The sequence below is a fragment of the Nannospalax galili genome, unplaced genomic scaffold, assembly GCF_000622305.1.
Source record: "Nannospalax galili isolate Female #2095 unplaced genomic scaffold, S.galili_v1.0 scaffold1256, whole genome shotgun sequence".
NCBI classification, from domain to species: Eukaryota; Metazoa; Chordata; class Mammalia; order Rodentia; family Spalacidae; genus Nannospalax; species Nannospalax galili.
The window spans coordinates 114492-138325 of NW_008337764.1; the positions used below are offsets into that span (position 1 = coordinate 114492).

General features: G+C 43.9%; 2 protein-coding genes across 2 annotated transcripts in view; one reads left to right on the forward strand and one right to left on the reverse strand.

Annotated features, from left to right (window-relative positions):
* The window catches only part of Rpgrip1 (RPGR interacting protein 1), a 54379-nt gene extending 42661 nt beyond the window's left edge, over positions 1–11718 (forward strand). The window contains exons 19-22 of the mRNA XM_029563368.1: positions 4076–4268; positions 7363–7447; positions 9189–9319; positions 11434–11718. Coding sequence (XP_029419228.1) covers positions 4076–4268; positions 7363–7447; positions 9189–9319; positions 11434–11546 — 522 coding nt within the window. The 3' untranslated portion in view covers positions 11547–11718. The remainder of the gene's footprint in view (positions 1–4075; positions 4269–7362; positions 7448–9188; positions 9320–11433) is intronic.
* Positions 11719–11993: 275 nt separating this feature from the next.
* The window catches only part of Supt16h (SPT16 homolog, facilitates chromatin remodeling subunit), a 45495-nt gene continuing 33654 nt past the window's right edge, over positions 11994–23834 (reverse strand). Inside the window, exons 23-26 of the mRNA XM_008832698.3 lie at positions 16277–16406; positions 15205–15334; positions 14699–14776; positions 11994–13520 (exon numbers count right to left, since the gene is read on the reverse strand). Coding sequence (XP_008830920.1) covers positions 13375–13520; positions 14699–14776; positions 15205–15334; positions 16277–16406 — 484 coding nt within the window. The 3' untranslated portion in view covers positions 11994–13374. The remainder of the gene's footprint in view (positions 13521–14698; positions 14777–15204; positions 15335–16276; positions 16407–23834) is intronic.

Below are 23834 nucleotides of genomic sequence, written 5' to 3' on the forward strand. Positions count from 1 at the left end.
TTAAGAGGTTTCAGCACAAGAAAACTGATAGAATTGCAAATAGAGTCTCTGTGGCCGGTAAAGTGGCAAACCTGCTGGAGGTCTCTGGACAGGTGCTGTGGCTGCTGTTGTACTCAGGCGGCATTGTCAGAGTTGAGCTGCAGGAGAGCAGTGAAGAACAGGTCCTGGAGGATGGATGGTGGATGGATGGATGAATAGGATGGATGGATGGATGGATGGATGGATGGGTGGGTGGTGGATGGATGGTGGATGGATGGATGGAGAAATGAGTGGATGATGGATGGATGGATGAATGACTAGAAAGATGGATGGATGGTGGATGGATGGATAAATGAATGGATGGCTGAAGGATGGATGGGTGGTGGATGGATGGATAAATGAGTGGATGGATGGTGGATGGATGGATGATGGATGGATGGATGGATGAATGAATGGATGGATGGTGGATGGGTGGATGGATGAATCGATAGGTGGATGGATGGTGGATGGATAGATGGATGAATGAATAGATGGATGGATGAATAGATGGATGAATGGTGGATGGATGGATAAATGGATGGATGGATGGAGGATGAATGGATGGATGGGTGGATGAATGGATGGATGGTGGATGGATGGATTATGGATGGATGGATAAATGGATGGATGGAGAGTGGATGGATGGATGGATGGGTGGATGAAGGATGGATGGGTGGATGAATGGATGGATGGTAGATGGATGGATGGTAGATGGATGGTGGATGGATGGATTATGGATGGATGGATAAATGGATGGATGGAGGGTGTATGGATGGATGGATGGTAGATGGATAGATGAATGGATGGATGCTGGATGGATGGTGAATGGATGGATGAATGGATGGATGGATGGTAGATGGATGGTGAATGGATGGATGAATGGATAGATGGATGAATGGATGGATGGTGGATGGATGAATAGATGGATGGATGGATGGTGGATGGATGGATGCTGGATGGTGAATGGGTGGATGAATGGGTGGTGGATGGATGGATGGTGGATGGATGGATGGTGGATGAATGGATGAAGGATGGATGGGTGGATGGTAGGTGGATGGATAGATGGATGGATGGTGGATGGATGGATGAATAGATGGATGGATGGTGGATGGATGGTGGATGGATAAATAGATGTATGGATGGATGATGTATGGATGGATGAATGGATGGATGGTGGATGGATGGATAAATAGATGTATGGATGGATGGTGGATGGATGGATAAATAGATGTATGGATGGATGATGTATGGATGGATGAATGGATAGATGGGTGGTAGATGGATGGATGGTAGATGGTGGATGGATGATGGATGGATGGATGGATGAGTAGATGGATGCTGGATGGATGGTGAATGGATGAATGGATGGATGGATGGTAGATGGACAGGTGAATGGATAGATGGATGGATAGTGGATGGATGGATGGTGGATGGATGGATGATGGATGGATGCTGGATGGATGGTGAATGGATGGATGGATAGATGGATGGATGGTGGATGGATGCATGAGTAGATGGATGGATGGATGGATGGTTGGTAGGTGGATGGTGGATGGATGGTGGATGGATGGATGGATGGTAGATGGATGGTGGATGGATGGATGGATAAATAGATGGATGGATGGAAGATGAATGGATGGATGGATGAAGGATGGATGGGTAGATGAATGGATGGATGAAGGATGGATGGGTGGATGAATGGATGGATGGTGGATGGATGATGGATGGATGGATAGATGGATGGTGGATGGATGGATGAATAGATGGATGGATGGTGGATGGATGGTGGATAGATGGATGGATGGCAGGTTCAGATGGGCATCATCAGCAAGGTAGGCAGACAGTAATTCAAGTGGACTGACTTAACAGCGGGGACAAAGCTGAGCTGAAGTCTCTGAGACATTTGGGAGTTTTCTGCCTGCCAACTGTCAGTTGACAGGTGGTGCCCCATTGCAGTGCCAGGTCTCTTTCCCTTTATGGGGCTCAAATAAGGAAGTTGAATCCTTTCCTCAGTCCGGTGTGTCTAAGTCCTCAGGCTTGGCTTTTATGATATCCTCTCAACATGCCATGTGCTCCTACAGATCCGATTTTCCCTGGTAAATTTATAGGGTGGCATCCTTTCTACTCCCAGGAATAAGTCATTTATCATTCTGTGCTCTGTGGGTGGTGCTGGAAAGATGGTGCCATTCACAGGTCTACCCAGGCTTACATTAAAAATAGTCAAAGGCTGCTTGTAGAACAGAGTCACTCAGGGCAAAGCACAGCCTGAAAAGCAGTTTTATACAACACGGGGTAATGTGAAGCAGGGCACAGCTTGATCTCAGCAGCCTATTCTGTTGTCCTGTTCAATTCTATACTGTTTCACTCTCTCTATCCTATCTTACTTTATTCTTTCATTTTGAGAAGTGGTAGTAAAATGAGGTAGTGAAACTCACTAAGCTGATTCCTCAAAACGACAAAGCCCACATTTTAGAAAATACCGTAGTCAGTGGTTTACTTGATGATTGTTATGGGAGGCTTGTGTGGGTTAGCCCTAGCTGTCCTGGAACTCACTATGTAGACCAGGCTGGCCTTGAACTCATAGAGATCCGCCTGCCTCTGCCTCCCAAGTGCTGGGACTACAGGTGTGCACCACCATGCCCGGCTGTACCTTCATTTTGAAGAGGCACCACAGATGAATCTGCTTCAGACTCTGGGAGATTTTTGAAAAACTTTATTATTATTTATTAATTTATGTATTTATTTGTCTTTTTGAGACAGTGTCTCCTTGTAGTCCCAGCTGGCCTGGAACTCACTATGTAGACCAAGCTGCCTACCTCTGCCTCCCAAGTGCTGTAATTAAAGTCACGCACCACCATGCCTAGCCTTAAAAGCTTATTTTTATTTTACATGTATGAGTGTTTTGCCTGCATGTATGTAAGTGTATCCATGCAGCTCAATGTCTCCAGAAGCCAGAAGAGTGTGTAGGATCCCCTGGAACTGGAGTTAGAACCAGTTGTTAGCCACCATGTGGGTGCTAGGAACTGAACCTGGAGCAGCCAGTGCTCTTAACCACTGAGCAATCTCTCTGGCTCCTCTGGGAGATTTTCCCTGCTACATTCCTGACAGGACACAGATGCTCACTCCACTTGCTTCCTGAGAGAACAAGCAGGGTGGGGGCAGGTCCATGGGCTTAAGGGCACTCGGGGTGAAAGGGTGCTGTGACTGGAAGATGCTCTTCTGGCTTGATGCCGACTGGCTGCCACGCTGCGGGGGGTGGGGGGGTTCAGGCTTACATGTACACTGGTGGAGACTGGAGAGATGTCAGCCTTCTGACATCTCTTGTGCCATCATAGACAAAGGAAATGGTGTTCGTGGCAGTGACTTCAAAATGAGTTGAAAGCATTGGGGTCACTACGGGGTTATGTGGTGGCCTCCTCTGTAGCATGTGTTAGGTGGACAAAAGTGCCACTGGAGCTGGGCATGGTAGCACATGCCTTTAATCCCAGCATGCCCGAGGGAGGCAGAGTCAGGCAGATCTGTGAGTTCAAGGCCAGCTGGTCAGGGCTACATAGTGAGACCCTGTCTCAGAAAAAAAAAAAAAAAAAAAAAAAAGTCGCATTAAGTACTTCTTTGCTAAACTGAAACTGCTGTCAGGAAAACAATGGTTTGGGTTCCATTGAGAAAACTCAGAAAAGCTATTTCTTCAGAAATCATTTCCCTCCCTCCCTCCGTCCGTCTGTCCCTCCCTCCCTCTCATGATCCCACTGCCTCGGCCTCCTGGGTGCAAGGGTTAGCTCTCCATCTGCACTCTGCTTCTTAATGGTTTTGTTTGTAGAGATGGCCAGGAGAGACAGGAGTAATAAACTCACTAGGACAGAGACGCTAGAATCTCTTCACAAACTCCCCAGTGACTTGCTATGGCCGTTCAGTCTTCTTTGCCTTTGATAAGTTTTTCAGATGAGTTAATTATCAGGGAATAGTTTTTTTTTTTGGCTATGCCGTGATTAATTTCTAGAGTAATGTGCTAACATTTGGAGCCTCATTAATCTTTGGGAAATTAATATTTCCTTTTCAGGATTCAGAGAAGATACGCATTGAAATTGTTTCCCTGGCCTTCTGCCCTGAGGCCGAAGTGATGTCTGACGAGAACATACAGCAGGTGTATGTGGAGTACAAATTCTATGATCTGCCTTTGTCAGAGACAGAGACGCCAATGTCCCTGAGAAAACCAAGGGCAGGAGAAGAGATCCACTTCCACTTTAGCAAGGGTGAGCTGTCCTGTGTATCTGCTGGGGAGAGGAGGCAGCCGACACTTAGAGGTAGTCAGAACTACTCTGGGTTTCTTATTTACCAAAGTAGATAGGCATAGGGTTTAAACATAAAAGTAAGTCTACAAATTGTGGACATTTCTGTGATCTTGGATCAAGAACTTGAGCAATTTTACTCTACACCTGTATACCTTCATTCCAATGTAACTGTCTTATTTTCATTTCAAGTTTAATTAGTTCTGTTATTCTAAACTATACAACTGTTTTTGCAGAACCAAGTAGCATGCCATGAGTATATTTCCTTTTTGTTCATTTGCTTCAAAATTTCATATGCTTTTATTTTCAGTTTTTACTTTGTTCTATACCTTCTAACAGCCTTTCCAATTTTCTTTTTTTTTTTGGTCTTTTTGAGATGGGGGTCTCCCTATAGCCCCAGCTGTCCTGGATCTCACTATGTAGACCAGGCTGGCCTTGAACTCACAGAAATCCAGCTGCCTCTGTCTCCCAAGTACCGAGATCAAAGGCGTGCATCACCATGCCTGGCTGCCTTTCCAAATTTTGAATAATCAAACATATCAAACAATTTATCATTTGCCCCCATCTCGTTAGCCACTGTCAGCCACTGTCCGTCCAGTGACAGGCACGTCCTCAGGAGAATCTGATTGAATTGATTCCCTGCCCTATCCTCTGTCTGGTTTCTTATTTTAATGGATTTTTTTTTTCTTTCTTCAGTAGTTTCCAGGGAAAGGGATGTTGGAAGTAAATTTTTTTGAGATAGATATGAAAATCTTTTTCCTACCCTCCAAATGACTGAAGTAAACGAATACCTGTGTCAGTTTGTTAGGTCTGATACCTGTGTCAGTTTGTTAGGTCTGATACCTGTGTTAGTTTGTTAGGTCTGATACCTGTGTCAGTTTGTTAGGTCTGATACCTGTGTTAGTTTGTTAGGTCTGATACCTGTGTCAGTTTGTTAGGTCTGATACCTGTGTTAGTTTGTTAGGTCTGATACCTGTGTTGAAATGTTTCCGTCCAAAATCTCAAAGCAAGCTGGTTGATCCCAGCACTTGGGAGGTAGAGGCAGGTGGATCTCTCTGAGTTCAAGGCCAGCCTGGTCTACATAGTGAGTTCCAGAGGGAGACTGATCCATGAAGGAGTCTACCTACCTTCTTAATGAAAACTACCCCTACCTCTCTAGAACACTTCAATGTCTTCTCTTCATCTTTAATTTCCCCAATTTCAAAATAATGCATGTATTTTTATTTTGTTAAAAGCATTTTATTTGTATGCCAGGCATGGTGGTGCACACCCTTTTTCCCAGCACTTGGGAGGCAGAGGCAGGTGGATCTCTGTGAGTTCAAGGCCAGTCTGGTCTACATAGAGTTCCAGGACAGCTGGGGCTACAGGGAGATCCTGTATCAAAAAGACTTAAAAAAAAAAAAAAAAGGCATTTTATTTGTAATTACATGTATATGTATGTACATATGAGTGCAGGTGCCTCCAGAGGCCTGAACAGGGTGTCTGATCCCTTGAAGCTGGAGTTACAGGCAGTTGTGAGCTGCCTGACATGGGGGCTGGGACATGAACTCAGTCAGGTCCTCTAGAAGAGCAAGTGCTCTTAACCACTGAGCCCTCTCTCCAGTGTGTACACATGCGTGCATGTGTTTGTGTGTGCATATGTTATATATATAAATGGCAGATTGTTTCACTGTGGAAGCTTATGGCTTTTAGTTCTGGGAAATTTTGTCTTTTAGTCATTGAAGATTTATTTTTTAATTAATCTTTTTTTTTTTTTTTTTTGGTCTTTCCAGCCTCTGCCTCCCAAGGGCTGGGATTAAAGGTGTGTGCTACCACACCTGGCTCTTATTTTTTAATTTATTTTGTTTTTGTTTTCTTGAGAAAGGTTCTTATTGTGTAGGCAAAACTGGCCTTTAACCTGAGAGGGCCTTCTATCTCAGCCTCCCAAGTGCTGGGATTACAGATGTGTACCATCAAGCCCAGCTGGCTAAAAACTACTTTATTTTCTTAGTATGTCTTACCCTTGTATGTATGATAGATGACCAAACTGGCAGTCAAGGCTTTGACCATTGGGTTAATAAGGGGTCTGAACTCCTGTCTTAGCTTTCTATCATGCCTTCCCATCTGGGGTAGAATGCCTCCGGAGCCTTGGAGGCAGGCTTCCAGTGAAGCCTTCACACATCAGGAGGGACAGAACTTAGCCTCTTGTCCATATATTCCTAAAAGGAGACCAGACCAGAAAGCATAGGTTAATTTGAGGTTGTAACAGTCCCATATAAAAGTTTGAAGGAAAGCAAAAACTGATGTTAAGAAAGGTGCCCTGAGTTGAACCCACAAAACCCAAATCTTCAGGTACTAAAAAATCAAGTCTCAGACTGGCAAGAAGGCTCAGTGGGTAAAGGTGCTTGCCATCAAACCTGATGACCTGAGTTTGATTCCTGAACCCACAAGCTGGGAGAGAACGCCACAAAGTTGTCCTCTGAACTCTCTCTCTCTCTCTCTCTCTCTCTCTCTCTCTCTCTCGTAAAAGTAGTCTCCTACTAGAACTCTCCTACTTGTGGAGTGGTGGGAGCACATTTATTCTGGCAGATGGCAGAACAGCTTTCAATGTAGATTATGATGCCACTTTTATTACAAATTTCTTAAAAGTACAAATAGTGAATAGGTTTTGTGGGGCCTTCTCTGTCACAGCTATTCAACTCTGCCACTGTAATTCAAAAGCAGCTACAAGCTACAGGTACCTCAGTGGTAGAACATGTGGTTAGCATATATAAGGCCTTAGTTCAAATCCCAGTAACACACATGCACATAGAAAGGCAACCACAGACAACTGTTATGTATATGACTTTAGCTGTTTTTAATAAAACTTCAGGAAAACAGGCAAGCAGCCTGTAGGCCTTTGCCAGTTTGCTTTACAGCACTGTTTCAGGTGTGTCAGCTACTCAAGTTCTATATCCAAACGGCAACAGTTGGCTGCCCTTGGCTCTTTTCCTGTCAGTACCGAGGAGTGAAGCTAGGCACACCGAACGGCAATCTCAACTTTGCATTCTGTGCTTCTTTTCTTTTACTCTTAATACAGTGATAGACCTGGACCCGGGGGAGCAGGATGGCCGAAGGCAGTTTCTATTTGCCATGCTGCATGCTCAGGATCCTGAAGAGAGGCAGTAAGCATCTGCTTTCCACGTGGACACAAAGTGTATGGTCAGATGGGATTGTAACTGCTTGAGTTTGATCGTACTGAATATTTTAACAACTTAAGAGTTAATTTTCCCTTAATTAATCTCTTGTTTACTTGCATATACTTGTGTATGTGACTACCTAACCAGGTAATTACTCAAAGAGGTTTAGTTCATTCTCTCCCATGATAGCCCAACAGAAACTTGTGTTTGTGTGTGACAGCAATGACTTGAATCCCCAAAGCTAGTATTTTAAGCTGTTCCTTTTCTAGAAGCCCAAGAACGTAACCTTTCACTCTGCCTCTAGCCTGGGACGAAGTGGACAGCAGTGGGGTGGAGGAGTCTGCCCTCCGTGTCACCGCCAGCTTCAATAGCTTACTGGCAAAATTTGGGACTGCAAAGTGGTTTAGTTATTTGTCTTCTGTGCTTTTTAAATGACATCTTCATTTATTCCATTTGAGTGCACCTGTGTAGGTATGCACAGAAGCCATAGGACGTATTTCAGGAGTTGGTTCTCTCCACGTGCTGGGATCTGAGTTCATCAGGCTTGGTGGCAGGCACCGTTACATGCTGAGTCATCTTGCCAGCCTTTGTCCTCTTAAGTGTACTTAAGGTTAGGTCTTTTTTCTTCTTCCTCTAGACAGGGTCTCACTATGCAACCATGGCTGGCCTGGAACTCACTATGTAGACCAGGCTGGCCCTGAACTCACAGAGATCCACCTGCCTCTGCCTCCCAAGTGCTGGGATTAAAGGTATGTGCCACCACGCCTGGCCAGAGCTAATTCTTTTCTACTTTAGATTTCAACTGACTTTGGCATTTTTTTTGCCAGCATGGTATGGCAGACAGCACCTTGGCTTGTCATGCCAGAGCTGGTTTTGAATCCTGACTTCCACTCACTAGGAGGTAACACTGAGATAATATCGATGACCCAAAGCACTTGATCCTGTCCCTGGCCCATAGTGCACCAGTTATTGTAGCTTTCCTTAGAAAGCTGAGGTGTGGAAGTTCGCGTTCTGCCTTGCACTTCAAGGCAGGAATATCAAGTGAATGCTGCTCAAGGCAGACCATATATCCTTTCAGTAAGCTCTTCAATTCAGCCTAGCACTGTCAAGCTGTTCCCAGAGCTTAGTTTTCAGTCCTGTTCCTGCTGTTGTACAAGCAGCAATATTTGGGTCTCAAAAATTAATAGGAGACAGGTGTGGTAGCATGCCTGTAATTCCAGCACTTGGGAGGTTAAGGCAGGCCATTTTCAGCTACATAGTGAGTTCCAGGCCAGCTTGGGCTACATGAGACCTCAAAATGGGCAGGGCAGATCAGTGGATAAAAATGCTTTGCCGCCAAGCCTGATGCCCTGAGTTCAATCCCCAGAGCCATATTGGTGGAAGGAGAGAACAGACTCCCACATGTCTTCTGATCTCCATGTGCCTCCTCTCCCACCCCCACGTGCACCCTCCTCCTCCTCACCTTTTGCTGTTATCCCATTAAGTGGAGACAAGCAGGGTAAAGCGATACTACCGTGCAGGCCAGGCATAGTGGCACATGCCTTTAATTCCAGTAGAGGTGGATCTCTGTGAGATGGAGACCGACCTGGTCTACATAGTGAGTTCCAGGCCCCTGGGGCTACAGGGAGACCCTGTCTCGACAACAAACAAAACAGAACATCAAAGGTACTACTTTACTTGAACATATAAGCACTGCTGAGTTAAATGGATTTACTTTTGTTTTCAGTTTAAAGTTCACAGTGGTAAGTGATCCTCTGGATGAAGAAAAGAAAGAATGTCAAGATGTAGGATATGCATTTCTTGAACTGTGGCAGATATTTGAATCTGGAAGAGATATTCTAGAGGAAGAACTAGATAGTGAGTAATAACATTTTTGTGCATCTTCATCACTTGATTCATAAATAGCCTCCTTCTGAATAACTTTTGTTTTATTCCCAACATATTAAATGGTGGGTCAAACTTGTTTCAAGACATATCCCCCACACTTCATTTCTGGGACAAGTGTGAAAAATCACCAGTTATTGGGGTGATTGGGGCTGGAGAGATAAGAGCACTGGTTGTTCTTGCAGAAAATCTGGATTTAATTCCCAGCACCCACATGGGGGCTAGTAACTGTCCTTAATTCCAGTTCCAGGGGAGCCAACTACCTCTTCTCACCTCCACAGGCATTGCATGACACAGGTGCACCTACCTACATGGAGACAATACACCCATACACATAAAATAAAAATATATAAAAGGTTGGGTGTGGTGGCACATGCCTTTAATCTCAGCACTTGGGAGGCTGAGGCAGGCAGATCTGTGAGTTCGAGGCCAGGCTGCCTGGTCTACATAGCGAGTTCCAGGCCAGCTGGGGCTACAAAGAGACCCTGTCTCACCCCGCCCCCAATAATAATAAAATAAAAAAAAAAAATCAGTTATTTTGGCTTCCATATACCCGGTTACAACTAAATCTACTTTGATTCTCCAATATTTAAGGTAGGGAATTAAAAAAAAAACTGCAGCTGGAAAGATGACTTAGCGGTTAATAGCACTGGTTGCTCTTAGAGGACCTGGGTTCAGTTCCCAGAGCCCACATGGTGGCTAGTAAATGTCCATAACTCTAGTTCTAGGGGGATACAACACCCTTTTGCCTCTGTGGGCATTGCATGCACATGACACACATACATGCACGTATGCAAAACTCTTACACATAAAATAAAAATTAAAACAAAAAAAAATGCTGGGATTAAAGGCGTGCATCATCACGCCCAGCTAACAAAATTATTATTGTTGAATTGGTCTTCTTGTAGGCCCAGCTGACCTCCATCTCACAGAGATCCACCAGCCTCTGCCTTCTGAGTGCTAGGATTAGAGACATGTGTCACCATACCTGGCTTAAAACAAATAAAATTTCAAACAAAACACCCTAACTTCTGACTTCTTGGCTAAGGTGTGAAGGAGCTACAATGCCCTTTGTTGTGACCACAGCTGGGCTCTACTTCTCACCATCCTTTGGCTGCCATCTTACCACTGTACTGGGCCCCAACAGTCTCTCATTACTGGGGTACTTGTTTCATGAATAGGGTTTATTGAATTGGGATAGAAAATTATTTTATTGATAAAGTTTTGGGGGGATAGTCTTTAGGCTACAGATTATAAAGGTCAAACTTTAGGCTGGTAAGGGACTCACTGTGTTCTCGATCAAGTTATTTAACTCCTCTGCTCATTTCAACTACAATGGGGATAATAGTGGGACTTGTCTGATAGAGTAGTTGTGAAAATTAAGGGATGACAGGAGGATTATGAGCTCAGGAGAGTCTGACATATGGCAAGCCCGTCTGTGTTATTTCACCTTTCCTGATTTTCTGACTGCTCCATTCCCAAACATGCCGCACTCTTTACCTTTGTTCTTGTTACACATGAAAAACCCCTATAGGCCCAAGTGACCTCAAAACCCTCCAAGCCAACGAACAAATAGATGCTTTTCTTTTTTTTTTTTGTCTTTTTTTTGAGACAGGGTCTCCCTGTAGTCACAGATGGCCTAGATTCACCATAGAGACCAGGCTGGCCTTGAAGTCAGAGAGATCCGCCTGCCTTTACCTCCCAAGTGCTAGGATTAAAAGCATGTGCCACCACCCCAACTTGCTTTTGACTTTTTTACACATCAAAAAGTGTATTTCATCATTATGCACTCCATCAAGGTTTTTGCAAGATTTTTTGGGGGGAGAGGTCTTTTGTGTATGTATCTGTGTACAGGTGCTTGTAGAGTGTCTGATCCCTTGGAGCTGGTGTTATGCCTGTCAACCTTCATGTGGGTGCTGGGAACCAAACTCAGGTCCTCTGCAAGAGCAGCCAGTGCTCTTAACTTCTATGACATCTCTCCAGCCCCAGTTGGTCTTAAAAAGAAAAAAACAAATCCACAACCCCCCCATCTCTCATTGTGTACAGATGTGAGCAAGAGGTAAGTATGTTTTATTCCTTTCCCACAGTTGTGAGCCCCGAAGATCAGGCTACCCCAATAGGAAGGCTGAAGGTTTCCCTGCAGGCAGCAGCTGCCCTCCAAGGCATTTACAAGGAGATGACTGAAGATCTGTTTTCATGAAAGGAACAAGCACTACTACATTCTAAAACCTCTCAGGGAATCACAGTAAAAGTCTCTTATAAAGTAACATGCTATGCCATAAATCTGGTTTCCTGTGCTACCTAAGTATCCATTTTTCTTTTAAAAAATTTTTGGATTTATTTTTATCTGTATGAGTGTTTTGCCTGCATGCATGTAAGTGCATCATGTGCACGCAGTAAATGCCTGCAGAGGTGAGGAGGGCATCAGAGCCTTTGAAACTGGAGTTAGGGACACTTGTTAACCACCATGTGGGTGCTAGGATCTGAACCTGGGGCCTCTGCAAGTAAGTGCTCTTAACCGCTGAGCCATCTCTCCAGTTCCTAGTATCTATTTTTCCACCTAATGATGAGGCTTAGAATCAATGAACTTTTGAGATACAAACTGATAAAGGTATTTTTTTCTACCACCTTAACATTTTATTTAGTAGGTGAGACTTAATTTTAGGAACTGCAAAGAAGTGTCATAAAAGGCGAATTTACAAAAACAAAACAACAAAAAAAAACCCAGTTTATTTATCTTTTAGTTCTTCCAAAATTCAAAATATCAAGTCCTACTGCTAAGGAGAAAACAAACAAACATAAAATCTGAGAGTCCCTCCCCCTTCTCATAAAGTCACAGAACAGAGGAGGTGAAATGGGACAGGTGGGTGCAGAGAACCAGAAGGGGAGGACGGCAAGATGAACTTCCCCAGTACTTAAAAGCTGTTCATCAGAAACTGATAAATACAGGGCAATGCAGGACACGTGGAAGTAAGGAGCCGCAGTGCCAAGGCTGCGCTGGGGATGCCTTCTGCTTCTCTTCTTGTCAAGGTATTCTAGGCCAAGGCATGACTTACCCTTTCCAGATATGATCACTGACTCCTGGAAGCCTCCCTCTAGGTTTCACTTGCAGAGTAAAAGGCACAACCATTCCTTCTTATATGTATCAGAGAAGAGACAGTGGTAATTTGCCTTCGAGCACTGTACCATGTATGAATTTGTAAGGAGAAAAAAAAAAAAACAAAAACCCAAGCCAGGGAGCATCACTGCTTCCTATGTCTTCCAAGGCAGCAGAAACGCCTCAGAATCTGCATGAGCAAGAAAGCAGGAAACGTAAAACCAGGCACCAGCCCAATGTGCCTCACTAGCTGAGTTGTGAGCATCACAATCCTTAGCAAATTCCAAGAACCTTTTCCCGAATGTTGCAGATACAGAACTTAAAGGGATGTGAGGAAGGAGAAGATGGAGGACTGAATCTCCAGAACCTCGGTACAGCCAGGTGTGCTGGCTCTCTCAGGCCTCTGATCAGTCCCAACACTTGGGAGGCAAAGTTCAAGGACAGCCTGGTTTACACAGTGAGTTCCAGGCCAGCCAGGGCTACATAGTGAGACTGTCTCAAAAAGCCAGAAGAAAGAAAAAGGAAAGGAAAGGAAAGAACCCACGGCACAAGTAGTTGATGGTCAGCATGTAAGGGTGCACCACTGGCTTGGCAATACAACTTTGAAATACCAAAGATAGGGTGTCAGAAGCCACCAATGCCTTGGCCGAGGGCGACAAAAGAAGAGGGAACAGCATCAACAGCGGCCCTCCCTTGCTAGCTATCTGACTGGGGCCATGGGCACATGTCCTCATGGGCCTGGAATTCCCCGGGCACATGTCCTCACGGGCCTGGAATTCCCCGAGTAGCTTGGTCCACACATATGGCCCCTTAAACCCATAAACAAATGGCAAAACTTCAACGAAATCAAAAGGAAAAATACAGTTTCTATGTCATGTAAAATTTTTAGGAGTTGTCTGGAAGAATGGAGCTCAGTACCAAAGTTCAGATGTTACTTTCTCTTTTTCTTGGGGGGTGCAGAGCTGTGTCTGGAACCACGATTAGAGCCACGGCTTGAACTGTGTACAGATGCCTTCCTCTTTCGGCTCATACTTCGACTCTGTTCTTCTTCTTCCTCATAACGACTTTCACGGTCCGCTAAACAGAAGACAGACTTATCTGTTAGCCTAAGATACCTAATATTTATGGAGAGCAGGAAATAGTAGAGAGAATATACTTTTGACTTTATTAATTAATTAATTATTTTTTTTTTTGGTCTTTTTGAGACAGGGTCTCCCTGTAGCCCCAGCTGTCCTGGAACTCACTATGTAGACCAGGCTGGCTTTGAACTCACAGAGATCCGCATGTCTCTGCCTCCCGAGTGCTGGAACTAAAGGCATGCACCACCATACCCAGCCTGACTTGATTTTTAATCTTAGTCACTTACCGAGTGTGATCTGGAACAAGTTCTTAACCTTCCATTTACTTATAATTAAGAGGCACCTGACCAAAGCATCTACCATATTTGCAACACAGCAGATAAGTATTTCCTTATAATTTTAATAATTCGTATTTGGGGCTTAGTCACAGAGTAGAGCCTAGAGCTTTCTATGGTGCACCCTGCCTATGTGCACACTGGGTGCTTAAACAGATGGAAAGTATGGGCATGTTCTGGATTTGACTGCTCCTTTGGTCAAGTTGTACCCATGACTTCTAGTTTTTTTGTTTTAATGTGTATGAGTGTTATGCCTACATGTGTGTAAGTGTACCCGTGTCATGCGAAGGACAGAAGAAGGTGCCAGATCCCTTGAAAATGGAGTTACAGATGGTTGTTAGCCATCATGTGGGTACTGAGATTTGAACTCAGGTCCTCTGCAAGAGCAGCCAGCTGAGCCACCTCTCCATCCCATTTTGTTTTTCATAATGTGTATTGTGTGTGTGTGTGGGCGTGCATGTGTGTGGACGGGGCATGGGTTGAAACCAGGTTTCTTCTCCCTCATTGAGACAGAGTCCCCGACTGAGCTTGGAGACCACTGATTTGGCTAGATTGGCTAGTGAAAGAGCTCCAGGGGTCTTCTTGTCCCTGCCTCCCCAGCATTGGGATTACAGGCATATGCACCACCACGTCCAGCTAGGTGCTAGGAATCCAAACTCAGGTCCTCACACTAGCATGGCAAGAACTGTACTTACTGAACTGTCTTCCTAGCCAACTTTATTAGTGTTCTTTGCTATTCTCATTAGGCTACTAACATTAACACCTCACACAGAAGTGTGCTAGAAATCCGTATATAAGGAAATATGTCAATAAATCACTGAAAACAACAATTTTAAATAACCTTTTCGGGCTTCCTCCTCCAGCTCATCCCAGTCCTTTCCACTTTCTTCTTCACTGCCCAGAGACTCCTTGGAGTAGTCTGAAAAACGTGGAGGACGTGTTAACAATGCAGGGTTACGACAGAATGACAGAATATTTTCCTCTAAAACAAGCAGCTTACAGAACACTGGATTAGGAAGCCATGATAAATGTTTTATTTTGTGTGTATGCAGGTCATCTGCTCGTAGGGGCACATGTGCCAGGGCCTTCCACGTCCCTCTCTGTCACACTGGTTATTCTCTTGAGATAGGGTATCTCAACAAACCCACCCGGAGCTCCCTGTTTCCTGGCTAGGCTGATGGCATGTTAAGTCCCAGTGGTCCGCCTGTCTGTCTTCCACCCCCATTTCCCAGCACCGCGGTTACCAATGTACACAGCAGCTCGCTTTTTAAGTGAGTGCTGGGGATCCAAACTCAGGATCAAGTAACAGCAAAGTGCTGTTTTTCACTGAGCCAAATGTTTTCTAACCTGATTCTTCCGCTTCTGATGAATAGTCTTCATCACTGTCCTCCTCTTCCTCTTCATAGTCATCTTCTGAAGGATTAAAAGTCTCATCTTCTATCTCAGACTCTGAATCTCCATCCTCAGCATCGCTCCCCTGATGAGTTAGGAAGAGCATAATACCTATTTACTTCTCTTTTTCATTCACCTTATTAACAAAATTAATTCCAAGTACTTAGTACACTAGAGCATCTTATACACAGAAACCAAACGAGAAACCTAAATAATGACAAGAGAGCTTGTGTTAAAATTATTGGCTAAGGTGCAGTTATTAGATTTTGAAACATCAAACACTCTTTGTATTAATGCAGTACGTAAATGCAGGACTATTTTTAAAAAATATTTTCTTTATTATTTTATGTGTATGAGTGTATTGCCTGCATGTGTGTAAGTGCGCCTGTGTCATGCAACACCCACAGAGGTCAGAAGAGGGTGTCCGATTCCCCTAGAACTGGAGTTAAATAGATGGTTGTTAGCCACCATGTGGGTGCTGGGAATCAAACCTTGGGTTCTCTGAAAGAGCAGCCAGTGCTCTTAACCATCTCTCCAGCCCTGGGAGGACTATTTTTTTAAAGTAATTTTTGTAATAGGTCCTAATTCCTCCCATACTCTGCAAATACTAAGAAGCTCTGTGAGGAATGAGGATGATTTCTATAGTTTCAAAGACATATTGATAGAGGGACTGCAAATGCTCAATTTGTTTGCAAAACTAATAAAAGAAACAATAATTCTGCCAAGCATGGTGGTACAGGCCTTTAATGCCAACACTTGGGAGGAGGCCAGCTTGGTCTACATAATGAGTTCCAGGATAGCTGGAGCTACAGGGAGACACTGTTTCAAAAAAAGACCAAAACCAACCAACCGACTAAAAAAAAAAAACAAAAAAACAAAAAACAAAAACCCCCACACTGTATTTACAACTTTTCCTTACTGGTCATGTCCTCCATGTGCTACTTATATATAATGCATTCTGTTCTGAGCACCTAAATGACAGCAAGCAACACTGCATACCAAAAAAAGAAACCCCACACTCACGCACCTCACCCTCAGGTTCCAGGAAAGACCAGCCACCTTGCTCAAAGAAGCCTTCAGGGTCATCCACAATGGTCTTCATGATCTTAGTCCAGTTGAGGGACTGTACTCCTTCTGTGTACTTTAGGTCGCAGGAACTGAAATGACATCACGATGTCAGACTCAAACTTCTGTTATTTTCTGACAATGTACAGTGTCGTTTAGATTGTTAGCTCGCACTGTAACACCCACGCATGCCCAAATGGCTGGTACTTGGCTTTCTAGAGCACTGAGCCTCCTAACAGCTCCTCCTCTCCCTCTCTTCCATTTTCTTCCTTCCTTAAGCACCACTCACTGCTCGCTCTTGTCTTCCCTGCTACTCAGCCAGGCTTCCTGCACCCCTCACGGAGTCCACCCTAGCTCCCGGGAGAGTCTTAACTCACAGCCAGTGCACAGCTAGTTCTGTGATGCTTATTTTTCAGCTCTTATCATTCACACTCCCTAATTAAGAAATAGGGACAGTTCTCACTGGCCCCGTCTCAATATTCTATTGCTTTCTGGTCTTGTTTCTTTTCTAAGCACGTAAAATGCCTTGAATTTATAAAATGCATAAGTAACCTTTTTTTCTAAATTCCAAAGAGAGGCAATTTTTACTTCTTTTTTGGTATTTTTGAGACAGTCTCCCTGTAGCCTCAGCTGACCTGGAACTCACTATGTAGATCAGGCTGGCCTTGAACTCCCAGAGATCTGTCTGCCTCTGCCTCCCAAGTGCTGGGATTTAAGGCATGACCACCTTGTCTAGCCAGAGATAGAGGCAATTTTTAACCCATTTTCCAGAAATAAGTTGAAGCAGGTTGCATAAAAATATAAATACAGGGTCTGGAGAGATGGCTCAGTGGTTAAGAGCACTCACTGCTCTTGCGGAGGACCTGGGTTCGATTCCCAGTACCCACATGGCAGCTACAAACTGTCCTTGACTCCAGTTCCAGGGGAATCTGATGCCCTCTTCTGACCTCCAAGGCATTGCACAGCACAGGTGCACTCACATACATGGAGGCAATACACTCACACACATAAAATAATAGAAATAAGAAATCAAAGACCAAAGCATTTGCCAACATGGGGTCAACTTTGGTGGAATAATGAAGGTTTCCATTAGCTCTGCTCCTTTTGTGGGGGAAAATCCTAAAGAGTTTTTGGGCTTGCTAACAGCAAAGGGTGGGGGTTTATTTACAGAAGAGTAGGTGCCTCCCTCATTTACAGCTGTGCTGGAAAGCCCACACTCAAATATAGATACTGTGACTTCCCAACAGCTGCACAAAAATGGCGAGAGCGGTGCCTCTTGGTGTCGTCAGCTCATATATCTTTAGCCCGTTCCCCACGCAGCTAAGGTTTACTGAGTGGGCGGGGTAACATGAGTCCTTGAGGGAGGTGTGACTTACTTATAGCTTGCTGGCATAGTGGTTGGGACCAGGTAGCCCTCCACCTCTTCCTCTGGCTCTTAACATTCTTCCCGCCAAAAAAAAAAAAAAAAAAAAAAGACCTTTCTTTAAAAAATAAATTTTTTTTTTATATTTTGTGTGTATGACTGTACTGCCTGCATGTAGGTAGGTACACCTGTGTCGTGCAGTGCTTGTAGAGGTCAAAAGAGGGCGTCACTGGTAGCCGCCATGTGGGTGCTGGGAATTGAACCCAGGTCCTCTGTAAGAACAGCCAGTGCACTTAACCACTGAGCCATCTCTCCAGTCCCAAAATGACCTTTTCTTATTAACTTCTGTTAAGTTCAGTTAAAATAGAGGCTAAGAAGAGAGAAGGAAGTGAAAAAGTGACAGTAAGGATAAAAGTCGTCAACGCTGCCCAAGACCCACTGGTAGAAATCCAGGGAAAGCAAATGCTTTCTCCTCCCAGCTGCTGAGCTGCAAGGCTTCCAGTTACCTTTCCATACCGAAACAACCAGAAAGCAAAAACAAAACAGAGACAACTTCCAGACCTGGATGAAAAGTACTACAAAAGTTGATTGGGAAGATGGAGCTGAGGTTTTGTTTCGTAACTGCCCCGATTTTTGCCCAGAGGTACTTCTTACGTTGCAGTACAGGAGGGAGAACCCGACTCCACCAGGAGCTGAAGGAGGGAGAATTTGGGAAGGCTGACATTCAGAGTACGTGGGACAGAAAACTGGAGGATAGCGATACACAGAAAGTCCTAGTGCACACAGTCACACAGGTAACAAATACACAAATAAAAAAATATTAAAAAAAAAAAAAAGCTGCACTGGAGATGGCTCAGTGGTTAAGAGCACTGGCTGCTCTTGAGAGAACCCAGGTTTGATTCCTAGCACCCACAAGGTGGCTAACAACACTCCAGTTCCAGGGGATCTGATGCTCTCTTTTGACTGCCGCAGGGACTGCACGACATGGATGTACTGACAACATGCAGGCAATACACTCATATACATAAAAAAAAGTCTTACACTTATCTAATGTGTGGTATTTCTGTGCATGCCTTGTGTATGTGGAGGTCGGAGGACAACTCTGGGAGCTGGCTCTCTCCTTCCACCATGTGGGCTTTGGGGACTGAATTTAGGTTTTCAGGCTTGGTGGCAAGCACTTTACTTGATGAGCCATCTTGCTGGCCCCAATACACATATATTCTTGAATAAGTAAATAAATTTTATCTCATTTTTCAATAAAAATAGAACTTGTAAGAAACATACCATTCATGTTTTACAAATAAATCACTATACATGCAATAAAGCTTATACATGTATCAAATAGAGAAAAAAGTTCTTTTTTCCTTTTAAAGATTTATTTCTATTGTGTATGTGAGAGAGAGAGACCATCAGATCCCCCCGAACTAGAGCTACAGATAGTTTGTGAGCCACCTGACATGGGTGCTGGGAGCCAAACCCAGGTCCTCAGAAGAGCAGCAAGTGCTCTAAACTGCTGAGCCATCTCTCTAGATTCAGATTTTTTATTTAGTTTATGTGAGTATCCATAAATTACTAATAGGTAGTCAGGAAAAAGTGAGTATCCCAATGCTTAACATCCTAAATTTACAAGTCATGTCTTTATTTTATTTCAGAGGTGTAGCTCGGTTGACAGAGTGCTTGCTCAGCATGCAAAAGCCCTGGCGTCTATCCCTGCACCATATAAACCAGATGTAGTGGCATAAGCTTGTAATCTCAGCACCTAGGTGGTGGAGAAAGGAGCAGAAGTTTAAAGTCATACCTAGGAATATGGGGAGTTTGAGATGAACCCAGGCTAGAGACCCTGCTTCAAAAATGGACCAAAGCTGGGCGTGGTGGCGCACGCCTTTGATCCCAGCACTCAGGAGGCAGAGGCAGGCGGATCTCTGTGAGTTCAAGGCTAGAGTGAGTTCTAGGCCAGTTGGGGCTACAGGGAGACTGCCTCAAATAGACACACACACACAAAAAGGAAAAAAAGGACCAAACATCAGAAGTGTGTGTGGGGGGAGAACCCAGCAACTGTGGCAGGCTGAGAGCCAAGCAAAGACACACTGAGGTCCAGGATGCTGCAGGCCAGTTCCAAGACAAGTTAGTGTACACTGCATCTTCGTAAGACTAAGGATGTGAGGGCGGCAAAGGAGAAAGTCAAAATAAAAACAGAATAGGCTTTATTTGACAGAGTGAAATGAAGGAAAAGCTTGGGAACCCACAGAGGAATTGAAAGGATACTGGTAAAGAGCAGGAAAAAAACTGCAATCCAAAGAAGTCCAACAGATGCCACCATGCATCTCCCCAGCAAGGGGATGGAAGCAAGCTGCTTTCCAGATGCAGTGCGACGCAGAGGAAGCAGATGCTAAAGTGCAGCAGTGTGGAGAGCACTGTGTGGGGAGCAGCTCTGAGTGTTAGAAGGTGGGTGTCAGTGAAGTGGTGGGTTCAAAAGCAAGGTGGCAGGTCTCAAGAGCAGACTGGGCCACTTGAAGCGAGAATGCATAGTGAACACATTATGGAATAATGGAGGGACACTACTTTAAAGACTCTCCTTGAGTTACGGGCTCCGCAGCCAGAGGATCTGTGATCTGCACTCTAGGAAACAGTAACCTGAGACCGCATGCTCAATCTGGAACAGCCAACTTCTGTCACCATCCCACCTACCCCACCTCCCTGCCCCCAATCTTTCCTTTTCTATCATCCTTTGTCCAAGAACACAGGCTGGCCAGGTTGTAGGAAAGAAATCTCTGTATTTCAGCGTCCCCAGAGCTGGGAATGACACACATCATTTGATTGTATAGCTTTATCTCCCCTCCTTCAGTTAACCTTGGGTGCACACAGTTAATACTATTAAGTAACTCTTCACTTCTTCAGTGTTTGGCACTTAAAAGTGTGTTTTTTTGAGATCAGATCTCACTGTGTATCCCTGGCTGGCCTGGAACTACTTACAGAGATCTGCCTGCCTCTGCTTCTGGAGTACTGGGACTACCTGGCCCTAAAGTGTGATAATTTTTTAATGTGACTATTACTATACTTTTATTGTAGATTACCCCTTGATAGTGACTATTTAGCAGAGAAAAACATCACTTCAACCTTACAACAATCTAGTCCTTGTTAAACACTGTAAACACTGCCTCTGAAATAAGGGTGATTTCAAAAACAGTAAAAATTAAAGCAAAATTCAATCAACAACCAGCTGTGTATGTCCCAAATGCAAAAGTACAAGTAGCAAGAAAGCAGCAAGGATGGCTCCTCCAGAGCCTCCACCTGCAATTCCTGCAGTGGATGAACCAGAAGAGCTCAGAGGAAGGACTGTAGATCTGCTCAAAGAAGCAAAGAAGGTACAAGCTCCTAAACCAATTCTAAGAGAACACAACCACTGAATGAAGAGTCAATACAAGATAGGAGAAGAATTCAGATCAGAGACAGAAACACTCAAGAAAACCAAACAAATATTGGAAATGAAATACATAGTATGTCAAATAAAAAGCTACCTGGAAAGCCTATGGGAATGGACCAAAGACAGGACAGAGATCTGAGCTTGAAGCAAAGTGGAGGAGTAAGAACATTTTAACAAAATATTTTCAACACAATCACAACTGAAAATTTCTCCTTATTAGGGAAAGAGATGCCAATCCAGGAAGCATTTAGGACACTAAACAAAGACCAGAAGAACCTCTCCTTACCTTATAATCAAAAAAGGTGTATTAAAGCTCCAAGAGAATTACTAAGTCACAAATCAGAATAACACAAGATTATTTAACTGAAACTTCAAAAGCTGGAAAAGCGGCGGGGTACCCTAGTCCCAGAACTTGGGAGGCAGAGGCAGACAGATTTCTCTGAGTTCAAGGTCAGCCTGGTTTACATAGCCACTTCTACTCCAGCCAGCACTACACAGTGAGACCCTTTCTCAAAACAAACCACATATACACATTAAAAACAAAAAACAGGCTAAGGGAATTCATGACTACTAAGCCAGCTCTAGAAGATACTAAGGAATCCTTCAGACTAAAAGAAAGAGAAACGCATCCACGCGGCCACAGAAAAGAATAAGCACACTGGGATAATAGTGTGCACGAGAGGACTAGGAAAACAGCAAACACTACACAATCAACAAAACGACGGGAATTAATATGCACCTTTCTACAGTAACTGACTATTAATGGTCTCAATTCCCAAATCAAAAGACACAGACTAGAGTAAAAAAACAGGACTCTTGCTTGTTACTTTGAAGAAACATATTTCACAGTATAAGACAGATACTACTACCTCAAGGTGAAAGGATGGAAAAAGGTATTTCAAGCAGGTGTTGCAGTTCTGACAAAACAGACTTCAAACCAAAACTAGTCAGAAGAGATAAAGGTCACTTTATACTGATTAAAGGAGGAGGACATTATACTTGTAAATATATATACACACCAAACACAGGTGTAACCCAATTTCGTAAAACAGATTATTATTAGATGTAAAGTCACAGATTGACCTTAACATAGAAATAGTGGTTAATTGAATAGCTTCCATTCTTATCAATAGACATTGTCCCACAGAAGAGAACCATCTGAATTAAATATGACACTGTAGATCAAATGGCCTTGACAAGATACCTATAGAAACTTTCATCCAAACAATGCAGAATATACATTTCTTCTCAGCAGCCCACGGAACTTTCTCTAAAACAAATGCTATGTTAGGACACAAAGCAAGTCTTAACTACATTTGTTTTTTTGGTTTTGTTTTGTTTTGGTTTTTTTTTTTGAGACAGGGTCTTCTTGTAGCCCCAGGTGCCTGGAATTCGTTATCTAGGATTAAAGGTATGTGCTACCTCACTCAGAAAGTTTTGAACCTGAAATAATTCCCTGTATTCTACCTGAATGGAACAAAACTACAAATCAACAGCAAGATAACTACAGAATATATACAAACTCAAAAGAAATTAAGAAAACAAACTACTGGGCTGGGGCAGTAGCTCAGTGGTAGAACACTTGCCAAGCATTCACAAGGCCCTAACACTTCAATTCCCAGCACTGCAAATATATATACTACACTACTGAATGGTGAACGGGTCATGGAAGAAAGGAGAAAGAAATTTACAGATTTCCAGGGTTCAATGAAAATTAAAACACAACCAAAAAACTTATAGGCAGTCCCAAGAAGAAACTTTATAGCTGTAAGTGCCTACATTAAGAAATCAGAGCAATCTTGGGTCTGGGCATGGTGGTAGGCATCTGTAACCCCCAGAGGCAGGGGAAGAGAGAGGTAGTTCTCAAGCCACAAGAAGTGAGCTCCAGGTTCCGTGAGAGATGCTGTTACAAAAAATATGGTGGGGCCAGCAAGATAGCTCAGCAGGCAAAAGTGCTTGCTGCAACTTGAGTTAAGATTCCCAGAACCCACATAGTGAAAGCAGAGAACCCCCAATGCAAGCTGTCCTCTGACCTCAGCATGTGCACTGCGGCATACATGCACATATAGCAGTACATGTAAGCACACACATTCTCACTAAGTGCTATTAAAAAGAAATAAGGTGGCTGGAGGTGCTTAGAGTGCTTCTATCTTTCTCTTCTGGATTCTGGCCAAAAGCCTAGGCATCCTTTCCCTGACACTCTGGGCTTTCTCTTTCTTTAAAGCCTCTTACCCTGGAATTCAAGGCCCTGTTCTGACCTCCATGGGCATTGTACAACTTGGGTGCACTTACATACATGCAGGCAATACACTCATAAAGTTCACAAAAGAAAAAAAAGCCTCTCTCCGTCCCTTTCCATCATGCAGCGGATAGCAGACCTCCATTACCAAATATGTGGGCTTTCTCTTCCTCTTCTCCATTTCCTTCCTCCCCACAAACTCTTAAAAAAAAGTCATTGAGGAAGACATCCTGAGGTGAACTTCTGGCTTCTTCTACATGTGCCTGCATGGACAAGTATGTCTGTTTGCATACATGCTTGCGCGTGCGCGCACGCGCGCACACATACACACACACACACACACACACACAACACACACACACACTTATAAACACATGCTCACAAAAACCAAAGCGGTCTCAAACTATTCTATTAAACAGGGAAGGAGAGCACCAAACATTTTTATGCAGCCAGTACTACCCCAATACTAAAACCAGACAGAGACAACAAAAAGG